The sequence below is a fragment of the Aphanomyces invadans genome, assembly GCF_000520115.1.
Source record: "Aphanomyces invadans strain NJM9701 unplaced genomic scaffold supercont1.11, whole genome shotgun sequence".
In the NCBI taxonomy this organism is placed as follows: domain Eukaryota; phylum Oomycota; class Saprolegniomycetes; order Saprolegniales; family Verrucalvaceae; genus Aphanomyces; species Aphanomyces invadans.
The window spans coordinates 1,101,527-1,112,696 of record NW_008580156.1 but is presented as its reverse complement, the minus strand read 5'-3'; the positions used below and the strand labels follow the sequence as shown (position 1 = coordinate 1,112,696).

Sequence of the window (11,170 nt, the reverse complement as noted above, 5' to 3'; positions counted from 1 at the left end):
GTGTTCATGACGAACGAGATCACTCATAGTTCATCCGTCGTCTCCGCTTTAGTTTACACACCGGCTGTGCAAAACTCGACACATCCTGGGTTCCATGGTCGAATGATCGCTATTGTTGTATTTGGCATAAGCGAACCGTCGATGTCCTCGACGGTATGTACGTCTACTATGCAACACCACCACAGTTCGTTGTAGTGGTGATGGAAACGCAGTAATACTAGTACAGTGCGCTCAAGATGGAGCGTGCAAATGTTGTCCTTGTGAAAGATTTCTCTGACCAAACCCCCCTGTGCATACAAATTGACCGCAACGTCATCTCACATTATTTGAATCGTTCATCACCACGTGCATATTCGTGAATCAGTCCAAGGTCGGCCACGACGATCCCCTCGGCACAAGTGATTCAGTCCAAGGTTAGCTCGACGCCCTTGGAAGAAGGTGGTGCACCAGTCAGTCACGAAAATGCCTCGCTTTTGTGTGATCCACGCGGAGGATGCCGTCGAGCGTTGGAAGAAGCGCAACTATAGTAGAGCCACACTTGCACGTCCCCATGCCAACGTGTACCAATAGAGCACATCTTCTCTAGGCGACATGTTTATCGACGGCTTGACGCAAGAAGGCGACTCGTGGACAGTTGTGAACCCTGCAACCGGTGACTCGTTGGCGTCAATTCTTCAAGACAACTACGACGGAATTGTCATCACGGGCTCTCATTACAACGTCCGTGACCAGTTGCCGTGGTACGATGCATTGATCAACATCATTCGGCACGTGGCGGACACTGGCGCTCCAAACTTGTATGGCGGTTGCTTTGGTCATCAACTTGTGGCGCACGCGCTCGGTGGAGTCGTGGGTCAGAGCGACCAATTTGTCATGAAGGCGGAAGACGTGCATTTCTTGCCGTCCTTCGCCCACTACTCGGGCTCTGAAGAAGTGACAACGTTAAACTTGCTTGAAGTTCACGGCGATTGTGTCGTCACCTTGCCTCCCGAAGCCAAATTGGTTGCGCAGTCGGCTTCATGTGCGCATGAAGCTTACGTGGTGGGGTCAAAGAACAACATTTTGTGTGCGCAATCGCATCCCGAGTTTGATGTGCAGTATTGCTTCACGGAAATTCTGTGGGATTTGTGCAAGTCTCGAATTGGAAGTACTGAAGCCATTGCTGAAGCCAAATCTACATTGGACGCGTACGCGGACACTGATGCCAAACGTTTCTTGACTCTGATCAGTACCTTTCTTCGTCAAAAGAGAAATTAGATAAAATTCACCAACATGCAAAGGCTAGACTTGCTTAAATTCGACCGAGAAGGGCCTGCATGGCAAGGAGGTCGTTTGAATTGAACTTGTCTTTGATATCCTTGAGCTTGCTTTGCATTTGATGTCTTCGCTTCGTTCGACAGCCTTCCATCCTCTTTATCAAGACTTTCATTCGATCTTGCAACAAGCTTTGTCCATTTTGCATGACGATTTCCTTCAATTTTGAGCAATCTGAGAGCAAGTCGTCATCTTCGGCTTCGTTTTCTTGCATACTTAAGAGCGTCTCGTTGAGGTGCTGCTTCAAAGTGTGGACTTGAAGACGATGCTGCGTCACTGCGTCTTCGAGAGTCGGCTCAATGGCACTGAATCCAAGTCGAATTCTCAGCGCGTTGGAAACCTCACCAATCGACTTATCAAACTTTTCCACATTGTGCTGCACAACATGCTGGAGCTGGCTGTGACGATTTCGTTCTTGCTGTTCTAATATTGCGTCGGCTAGACCGGTAAGTTTTCCAAGCAATTCTTGCTGCATCTCGAGAGGTGAACGTGTGGTCGATTTAGACAATTTTTGTCGTTGTGTATGCAGAGGCTGCCTTTTCTGCTGTGGGGATGCTACACGCACGGGGTGATATGATATTGAGAAATAGAAAGTGCAACACACCTGCGATGACATGGTGACCTGCCAATGAAGTTGGAGGAGTAGAACTCTTCGATGACGATTGACTGAATGATAGCGATTGAATATCCATGTCGGCACTTGCACTCGATTCAGACGGGGATATCGGCGCATGATTGAATTCTGTGGTTTGGAGTTGAATTGTGCTCGGAAAGTCGTCGATATTGTCCTTGATATCGTACATACCATAAGCTTGGAATGGTTTACAAAAGCTTCCGGAATAATGGTCATCTTGATGTTGAATGTCTTCATTGGGTGCCTTCTTTGTTTTGATGTTTTGTTTCACAAAACGTTCCGTGGACATTGAAGATGTCTGAAGGGAATCGGATGCTTCGTGTACTTGGGTTTTCTTCCGCCGTGTTTGTTCAATCGGCCCAGGAATCCTTCTATGGTCGCTTGATGTGGGCAACTCTGGCCTTCCATGATTCGCTGCCCCAAGACCCTTGGAAACTGCCACAGTGTTTCGGAAATCCTGTCCATATCGATGTGACCCAGTTTGCGTTGAATCGTAATGAGAAATTGTCTCTTGTTTCCACTGTTGCACAGCACTGGATGATGCCGTGAGGTTTGCCGTTTTTGAAATAGTGCAGCGTGGTCGACTGGATGCTGTAGATGCGGATTGTTGTGGTTTTGACATAGGGCCTGCTTCCTCATTTGTCTTTTGTTTTTTGTACGAATTCGTCGGACGAGTAGTAGTCTGCTCAAACTCCCGAGTTGGCTCGATTTCACGCTCTCGCTTGATCGTGACAAGTGGGACATTCTCCGGTTTCTGAGTATCGTTGACTGCTTGGCGTTTTCTCACTGAGCATTTGACCTTGCTCTTCGTCGTTGCTTTGACATCACGGTTGGTCTCTGAGAGAATCTCGGCTTTCATGTCACGACTTGCCTCTGAAGTCTATAACTCAAACCTTCAGGCAAGAAAGTTTGCGTTCTGGTGCATACTTCAGGCTTTTTTAAGACGCGACGTGCAGTCTTTCCAACAGCGATTTGCGCATGGATGGGTGCAATATCGACGGAAATTTTTTGCTTGCTCTTGGTTTCAGCCATGAGCTCATAGAATGAATTGGACGAATCAGCAGCAGCTCGAGAATTTGTGCTTGATGCTGCGTCGACGGCAGTGGTTTTTGTTGAATCGCCCCCTTCAAGTTTCTTGAAACGAGATTTCAACGATGCAACAATCTCCTCAAACACCTAGCGATACAGATTATTAATTCTTCGAACCTTTCGTAGTTGGCCGTACGGATGCATCGACTTGTAACACAACAACTAGCCGATGGAGATCATTCCACGCCACGTCATTCACATTTGGCAACACATCTGCCAGTGATACGCTTGTCTTGATGTGCAGTTTGGCAATACCCTTTCCGTCGGTGGAATATCCTTGGATGTTCGAAAAATGCAGTTTTGCAATGCCTTGAATGAGTTCGTCGGCAATGCGGACTGCGCTTTCAACTTCAAATGTCATGCCACCCATGTCAAACCATTGAACATCGTCCATCGCGACCTAGAGGACAAATGACAATGATCCTGTCATAAGCAATACCTGTTTGTTCATGTTGCACTCAAATGAGAGTGCCTTTATGGGGAATGACTTCACCACCCCCACAGCTTGGTTGAATTGGTTTAATAGTTGTCGTGTACCCGCGCGAAATTCCTATCAAAGTTTTACGCATGCACACGAAAATTCATGTCAACCTTTGGAGTGACGCTTTGAATCCCTAGTGACAATATTGGTGGGAGGGACTCGAGAGTTTTCTGAACGAGTTCTTGATCTTTCTTGATTGATGACTTCCGAAGCATACGTATGACGCGATAAACAATTTCCACGAGGAGTGCTTGGAAATGAAAGGATTTCGTCTTGGGCATGTTGGATATAATGTCGAAAAATAGCGGAAGACACTTCCGACTGGCTCGGAGTTCACTGAGGACAGCTGCATTGTCTGTCGTGAACATCGTCATGATGACGCTCAATGCTTCCGTCACGAGGAAACCGGGGCTCGTGTATCTCGTTTTTATGATGTCAATAATGTCTTCAAGAAAAAACCGCCGCTCATTCTTGGCAAAAAAGTCCCACTCAAACTATACACACGTATTAACCAGCTTTACCGCTTCATCGCATTACCAAGTCTCCAATGCTTGACAAAAAGCTTTCCATCACTTGATCTTCCTTGTCTTCAGCTCCATGTGAAGTCGATAAAGTCAACACCCTCAGTACCTTTCGACATCGCTCGAAGTGATTCCAATAGTGCTCGTCCAAGATTTGCTTCATTGAGGAGCTCCATGCATGCTTTCGAGTCCACATACGAACAACGAAGGACTCTACAAATGTCAGCATTCAGATGAAAAATACGGAAAAATTCGTTCACCAACTTGACAAGGTTCACGACGGTACTGTACTTCATCTTCTTCGTTTCTTGTGCAATAATCTTGGGAAGTTCTACAGGCACGCCATCGAGACTGTCAAGTGTCTTTCCCTTCGACCTTCCCATGCTTTCAAGCGCCGCCGTTCGTTTCCCCACCCCCATCCGCATCAACTCGCTTAGTTTTGTCATCGCCGCTCCAAGTTGCTCCGTGTGGTGCAATTCGCGAATGTCGAAATTGCGCGCGCATTTTGCCTAGATGAAATGTATTTGTATTGAATAAAGTATGGAATCAAATCCCTACCCCTTAGTTTTGACGATTTTTGATTGGACCAATAGGATTTGAAAGCTTTTGATTGGCCCAAGTTAACATTTATGCCAAGTTGGCACACATAGCTGAATTGCATGATTACGTTAGGCGTCTTGGCCGTAAGTATTGCCAATTACTTGTCTTGAAGGAGTGCAGCCAAGCGGCTGAGCGCCAAGTCCATTTGCTCCGGGGTGGCTGTCGAGTATGCTGCACGAACGTACGATGTCTTGACGTTTTCAGGGAGGAAGACTTGCCCAGGAACCAACAAAACCTTGCTTGCAACAGCCTTTTGCTCAATCAGCGCCTTGGAATCGTCAACACCGAGCAGTTTGATCCATACGAACATTCCAGCATCGGGGACTTCCCACGTCGCCAATCCAGTAAGGTTCTTGTCCAGGGCGCGAAGAAATGCGTCGCGCTGACCACGGTAAAACATGCAAACCGCCTCCACGTGTTCGTTCCATCCCTTTTCTCCCCATTGTTTGAACAGTTGCAACACCACAGCCTGGAAAGATTTGAGGAGCTTAACATCATAGTCAGTATTGGTATACCTGGGACAGCCCGCTGCTATGAAGGTTGGCAGATTGGGTGTGCAAATTCAAACGCTCAATCAAAACTTTGGGTCCATACACTGTCCCGACGCGCAATCCAGAGGACAAAATCTTGGAATACGAGTCAAATCGCATCACCCGTCCATCAACGTCCAAGTGCAAAAGCGACTAAACAACGTTGTCAGGGGGGCAGTCAGGTCGAGGGGTAGGAAAACGAACCTTTGAGCGAGCACCATTCAAAGTCAGGTAATAGTACGGATCGTCTTCGAGGACAATCAAATTGTGTTTCGACGCGATGGCATACACTTGTTGCTTGCGTTCGAAAGACATGCTCACACCCGTGGGGTTTCCACCGGTTGGGATCGTGTACAGCACCTTAGGCTTCTTTTTGATGCTGTCCCAGTTGTCCAATATGGACGCCAGATGCTCGGGCACCAAACCTTGACCGTCCGTGCGCACCGTCACGAGGTTACAATTCACGGCATGCAAATGAGCAAGAGTTCCCGAGTACGTGGGGGTTTCGACCAAGAGTGAGTCGTCTTCGTCGATAAGCATCTCAAATGCTTTGTACAGTGCATCTTGACTGCCTGTCGTGATCGACAGCATGCGCGGCTCCGACAGTGCAGGCGGTTCATGTTCATCTTCCATTCGCGTGGAAATGATCTGGACCAATTCGGGGAGACCTGGAGTGGGCGAGTATTGCAGAGCTTGCTGCAACGTCGGGCCACGGAGGTCCATTGTCTGTCCAGACTTGAGTTTAATCGACATGGATTCAAACGGAAATGTGGTTGGATTCGGCATACCCCTGAGCAGTGCACGCCGTGAGGAGATCAAGTGTCCAAGCCACATGCACCTACCCGCCAAGGGAAATCATACCCGGAAGCGCCACAAGCGGCTGCAGCGATCGAATAGCTGACGGTTGTCGGCGAAGCGACCGCGACGTGAAGAAGGACTCGTACGCAATCGCGCTGAAGGATCTCGTCGCTTTGGCACCCCTCGCTTGCATCTTAACGTGATCGACGGCGGTCAAATGTGGCAATGCTGCCACCGAAACCATGCTGGTTTCACCCACACAGCTTGAAATCGAGAGGGGTCCTACGGAGTGACTCGTACATAGTCCAATGTACATCAAATAGACTTGAATTGTTTATGAAAGTACGATATCAAACATTCACGTACAATAATTGTACGATTGGATGTATGGAATGTACGGTGCCGTCGAGGCCAACAGCTCGAGCTTTCTGGCTGTGGTTGTGTTTCGCACACAAAAACTTACAATCCGTCTCGACAGCGAATCGACATGAACGGCGCCGATTCTACGGACGACGAGAATGGCGTGTTGTACTTCCTCCCTGGGGGCATCGCGGACGACTCCCCGCCCAGACGGACGTTGGGTATGTCCAGTCCCGTGCCGAGCTCCTTTGGGTCCATTGGCCCTGCGCAACCCACGGCACAACCATTTCGCATGCATCCGACCCCTGCCAGTGAAGCGAACAACTTCCTCTTGTCAGGACTAGGTGGCGTCGCCGTACCAAACACTCAATCCATGCGTGATCGATCTGTCGGAGGTGGTGGGTTTGGATCTTTTGGAAGTTACGGATACAGCGGTCGACTTGGGGGACCTCCTGGAGGGTCGTCCACACCAACGAATGGCGGCGGGATCGGCTCCATCGGATCTTCGTCCTTCCTGAGCTCAAACAACAATGCAGGAGGGCCATCTCAACCCATGCCGTCTCCTTCGACCACTACGTTTTCACGCTCCGCATTCATGAGCGCCTCAAGCACATCGTCCACCACCGGTCCACTCCGCGCTCCTCCAGGACTGGACGTCTCCCCACCATCGGCTGCAAGTTCCTTTTTACCATCACATCAACGAATGCTGGATCGACAAAGCGACTCGTTACATTCTGCGTTTAATTTCCTCCCTCAAAACCCTACTGCGACGCATCCCCCACTGCATCCAGTCCAGCCACCAGCCTCGACTTCCAGCGCGGCTCTGTTTTCTTCGTCTGGTATTCCCGTCCAATCGAATATGGAGCTGGCCGAACTCAACACGACGTCGGTCGTGATCGACCAGCAGCAACCAGCGCCATTGTCAAGGCTATTCCTCGATGACCCGCCCAATAAGGACGGGAAGAATTCGATCGGGGTGCATCGCTTCCGCAACACCTTTTTGGACCACCGTCCGGAAGATATCCCTTCCCAGCACCCACTGGCGCCGCTTCGGTCGTTGTCGACGACAGGTCGTCCTTCGATGTCAACCGTTCGCTCTCCTGGCCACAGCACAGAGCCCAAGCAAGAAATCCCTCCGCCATCGACCAAGATCAGAGACCCGTACTCTGGCAAACGGCACGGGTCTCCATCGTCTGCGTCGTCGCTAGATTCCGACGTCGGATCGACACCGACGAGTGGTTCGACGCTGTTGTCCTCGATGACCTTCGCCGGAAAAGCGGCCGCCAACGTGTCGTCACCGGCCCCGCGAGTCGTGCCCGGTCAAATCCGCATCAAGCAGCGTGGTGACGGCATGTCACCGAAAAAACCGACCGTGGCAGACGCAGCGACTGCATCGTCTCGAGGCAATACTGCGTCCCGTAGCCATACACATGCGGCGACGTCGGTATCGAATCGACGACAAACCTCTGTGTATCGTGAAAAGTACCCTAAAGCCATCACGACGTCGGTGGAGGCAACGCCTCCAGTTGCGGCAGGTGCAAAAACGTCGACACCACGCCGAAACGGACGAGCGGCAGACAAAACGTCGCCGCGTGTGTCTGGTGGAGGCGGCTCAGAAACCACGAATGTCCCTGTCGACGCAACCAACGTGCCGACGACCCCGCGATCGATCAAAAGCAAAAGCTCGACTCCTTCCGGGGAATCTTCCCACGTTGTCCCGTCGCCACAGCGAGGCAACTTGAACCGTCAAGGCAGTCCAACCGTCACGGAGCCTGTCCCTTCCTCCGCGGATGGTGCGGCGGGGGACATCACCGTTGTTGAAGACTCGACGGACGAAGGTCTTGTGTCGCAAGACACCGACCATGACAACGCGACTGCTGCTACCGATGTCGCTGAAACGCCACCGTACGACAAAGCCCGTGACAACGAAAGGCGTATTGGAGATGGGGGGGCGAGCGATGCTTCTGTCGACGACGACGTTCCTGCGCCATGTCCATTGATAGAGCTGTCTTCGCCGCCGTCTCCAAAGCCATCGACAGACCAAGCTGTCGCAACGAAAGAGGAACTGCAAGCGTCACCCGCTTTCGATGTACCAGAGTTGAAAGATGTCGCGCTAGTAACAGAACCAGCGTCGCAGCACGACCACGACGATGTGTCTGTGGCGGCGCCACTGCATCAACCCGTCCACCATGAAGTTCAACCACCGTCTTCGGAAGACGACATGCCGACACGCCCAGCCACCGCGCCCGTATTGTCGAAGAAGCGGTCGGACAAACGAAACCGGCGCACCGCCGCCGCGTCGGACAATGTGCCGGCTGCCATTTCAACGAATGCGCCCAAGGCCCACGGCCCGATGGATAAGAAGAAGAGCGACAGTGGAATGAAATTGTCGCACAGGCGGCAAGATCACGGAAAGGACGAAACGAGTTGTGCCGACGGAAGCGCAGCGCCACCGCACCGGTCTCCTTATCCCAACGAAGACGACGACGACGACTTGTTCGCGCCAGTGCCACGGTCCGCGTGGAGTGTGATGCAATCGGCGTTTGTCGCGTCGTGCGTGTGGCTCGTCTCGGCGTCTGGCGCGTCCACGGGCCTGCCATGGCTCCTTACTTGTGTATGTTTCATGTCGTCGTCCGTTGTCGTCGTAAATGTGACCATGTCTGTAGGTGCAATGGGTGCTGTCCACTCTGATGACTCTTATCTTTCACGTGGGCTTCCACGCACTGACGTACGGCATCAAGTTTCACCGGTTCGTTGTGCGGGGTCTCGTGCTCAACCGGAACATCGCGAGCTGCTTTGCCTTCCTCTACCTCTTTCCGCTCCTCGTCCAGTACGTGATTCCATGGGCGCCGCCGTGGGCCCCCGTGTGCCTCTGGTACGCGTTCCTGGTCCAGCTCTTTTGCACGCAAGGGTCGACCACCATGGTCGCGACATTTCGCATCCTCCTGCCGCTCGTGTTTTTGGTCGAAGGGGTGTCCCACCACAGCTTCCTCCTCGACTTGAACGGCGCCGAGCTGCTCTTGATCTCGTTCATTCTGTCCGCTGTCAAGACGGGCAACTTGTACAGCCCTGTCTTCTTCATGTCGTTGTCGCTTCAGGTACGACTCACGTTGCTGCCTTCTCGTGTGTGACACAGCGTGTAGTGTCTCTCGGCTGTGTTTCTCGGGTCCGAGATGTTTGTGCAGTGGCTACAGCTCGCCATCGCGCTCTACTCGTTGCATTCGATGGCGACGGATGAATGGGTGCGTTTTCCTACATGCTGACGTTCGGACTCAATTCGTTTGCAGGGCGACTTGGACGATGGTAGAACCCCCACACCGTTCCCCCACGCGTCGTCGCCGTTTCTCGGTGACGTGCACCACCCGTCCGGCACGTCGATTCAAAAAACCAAGCGGTTGGATCGACGGTCCATGGCAGCCGTCGTCAAGGGAAGGAAGCCCCGTGCCGCGTCGTCCACGTAGTTTGAGCCTCAGCGCTGACACCGTAAAATTGCAGCCCAAGCGTTGTAGCAATAGTGTCGAGTACTTTAGAGCCTATACATGATGCCGATGGCGGTCGGTGTGCCATTTGTCGGAGACAAGAACTCTCCAACCTGAGAGGTCCATTCAAGGACGATGTCGAGTACCTGAAAAACTGTTCAAGAGGACGGCTACAATGGCTGGGGATGCATTTTGTGTCGTGTGGCACTCACAGACGAAACTCGTCTTGCTTGGAGGAGCATCTCAAGGGATTCTTCCAGCGGTTCCAGTTGATCCGATGGGCATACGATGCTTCGAGTTCTAGTTCAAACACTTCGCGTAAACGACGCAATTGCACGTCATCACCTGGTCGAAATTCGTCACCACCACGACCGTGTGGAATGCCGCACCGAGAATTATGCCAAGGCTCGGTGCGCACTTTCGCAACTTCCTCGTCGGGCCGCATGCGACGGAAGCGCACTCGTAGCGTTGGCGCACCGAGTGCGTGCCCGTCCATGGCTGCTCCCCACAGCACTGGTGCGACGTTTTTGTCGGCCTACGATGGTACACGCACGACCAAGTCTTCTAGGAGTTCACCACGAACGTCGATACCATAACGTTTACACTGCAGGACCAAAACTGCGGTGGGGTGCGCCACGTGATGCACGGGGGCCTTGTTCGTCCTTATTTTTTGGTGAGCCCGAGACACCTCCGGCGCTAGAGGCACGTCCTATCGATTGTGTGAATGCGTCATGCACACAATCACATTGCCGTACTGGGGTAACGCATCGCAAACCGGTGGTTGGAACATTCTCCAAGCACTCAGTTCCGCAACTAAGGACCAAGCAAACGCACAACCCTCCGCGAACTACGGTTCCCTTCCACCATGACAACACCACCGGGGGCCTTGCCCCTTGGGAAAGAGGCACAAACGCCGTCGATGAAATTTATAAAAGGGGTTCTGGCCATGCCTCTCCTCGTTCCATCATGTACACCTCATCCACCATCGTGGATGCACCCCAAATCCAACATGGCGGACTCATCCATCGTCTGGCCCACCTCCCGCGTAGAGAGAAGTAGACGCTGGTCGATCAAAACCATACTTCGCCATGGATGCCGATGCCCGGCGCTTGACCAAGTTCACGCAGCGGCTCGACTCGCTGCCGCTCCTCCAGAAGAAGGTAGCGAATGTCTTTTGTGCACGCCAGCCTCGCTCCTCTCGCGATGGCGAGGGACATCCTGGCGGGCGGACCAGCCTTGGTAACCAAAGCATTGACTCGATCGACGTAGGTGTTTGTCGTCGAAGTGTTTCAGAACCAACGGCGCCACGACCACAAGTGGCACCGACAGTACTTGCGTGCCGTTCCAACGTTCTCGTGCCGCGA

The 11,170-nt window shown here is 52.2% G+C and overlaps 5 protein-coding genes across 8 annotated transcripts; 2 read left to right on the top strand and 3 right to left on the bottom strand.

The window, feature by feature from the left end:
• Positions 1 to 333: 333 nt before the first annotated feature.
• On the top strand, positions 334 to 1,502 carry H310_06447 (hypothetical protein). Its single transcript, XM_008871514.1, has 2 exons — positions 334 to 526; positions 587 to 1,502. The coding sequence occupies exons 1-2, from the start codon at positions 463 to 465 to the stop codon at positions 1,255 to 1,257; spliced, it is 735 nt and encodes a 244-aa protein (XP_008869736.1). The 5' UTR covers positions 334 to 462; the 3' UTR covers positions 1,258 to 1,502.
• On the bottom strand, positions 334 to 3,054 carry H310_06446. 2 transcript variants are annotated; one of them, XM_008871513.1, is made up of 4 exons: positions 2,876 to 3,054; positions 2,120 to 2,828; positions 1,919 to 2,056; positions 334 to 1,869 (listed from the first exon to the last, which is right to left on the bottom strand). In XM_008871513.1, the coding sequence occupies exons 1-4, from the start codon at positions 2,978 to 2,980 to the stop codon at positions 1,292 to 1,294; spliced, it is 1,530 nt and encodes a 509-aa protein (XP_008869735.1). In that variant the 5' UTR covers positions 2,981 to 3,054; the 3' UTR covers positions 334 to 1,291. The 2 variants fall into 2 exon arrangements, with proteins under 2 accessions (XP_008869735.1, XP_008869734.1); XM_008871512.1 differs by having other exon boundaries at positions 1,233 to 1,869; positions 1,919 to 2,828.
• Positions 3,055 to 3,140: 86 nt separating this feature from the next.
• On the bottom strand, positions 3,141 to 4,619 carry H310_06445 (the record flags this gene model as incomplete). Of its 2 annotated transcripts, XM_008871510.1 has the most annotated exons (7): positions 4,598 to 4,619; positions 4,304 to 4,548; positions 4,149 to 4,252; positions 4,056 to 4,105; positions 3,629 to 4,012; positions 3,477 to 3,587; positions 3,141 to 3,437 (listed from the first exon to the last, which is right to left on the bottom strand). In XM_008871510.1, the coding sequence occupies exons 2-7, from the start codon at positions 4,483 to 4,485 to the stop codon at positions 3,141 to 3,143; spliced, it is 1,128 nt and encodes a 375-aa protein (XP_008869732.1). In that variant the 5' UTR covers positions 4,486 to 4,548; positions 4,598 to 4,619. The 2 variants fall into 2 exon arrangements, with proteins under 2 accessions (XP_008869732.1, XP_008869733.1); XM_008871511.1 differs by having other exon boundaries at positions 4,056 to 4,252.
• A 1-nt stretch (position 4,620) lies between these two features.
• Positions 4,621 to 6,219, bottom strand: H310_06444. 2 transcript variants are annotated; one of them, XM_008871508.1, is made up of 4 exons: positions 6,012 to 6,219; positions 5,374 to 5,959; positions 5,155 to 5,322; positions 4,621 to 5,108 (listed from the first exon to the last, which is right to left on the bottom strand). In XM_008871508.1, exons 1-4 carry the CDS (start codon positions 6,209 to 6,211, stop codon positions 4,737 to 4,739), a joined length of 1,326 nt encoding a protein of 441 aa, XP_008869730.1. In that variant the 5' UTR covers positions 6,212 to 6,219; the 3' UTR covers positions 4,621 to 4,736. The 2 variants fall into 2 exon arrangements, with proteins under 2 accessions (XP_008869730.1, XP_008869731.1); XM_008871509.1 differs by having other exon boundaries at positions 4,621 to 5,322.
• Positions 6,220 to 6,430: 211 nt separating this feature from the next.
• Positions 6,431 to 10,151, top strand: H310_06443 (hypothetical protein). The gene is made up of 4 exons (XM_008871507.1): positions 6,431 to 8,941; positions 8,994 to 9,425; positions 9,471 to 9,569; positions 9,615 to 10,151. Exons 1-4 carry the CDS (start codon positions 6,455 to 6,457, stop codon positions 9,786 to 9,788), a joined length of 3,192 nt encoding a protein of 1,063 aa, XP_008869729.1. The 5' UTR covers positions 6,431 to 6,454; the 3' UTR covers positions 9,789 to 10,151.
• The last annotated feature ends 1,019 nt before the right edge of the window (positions 10,152 to 11,170 follow it).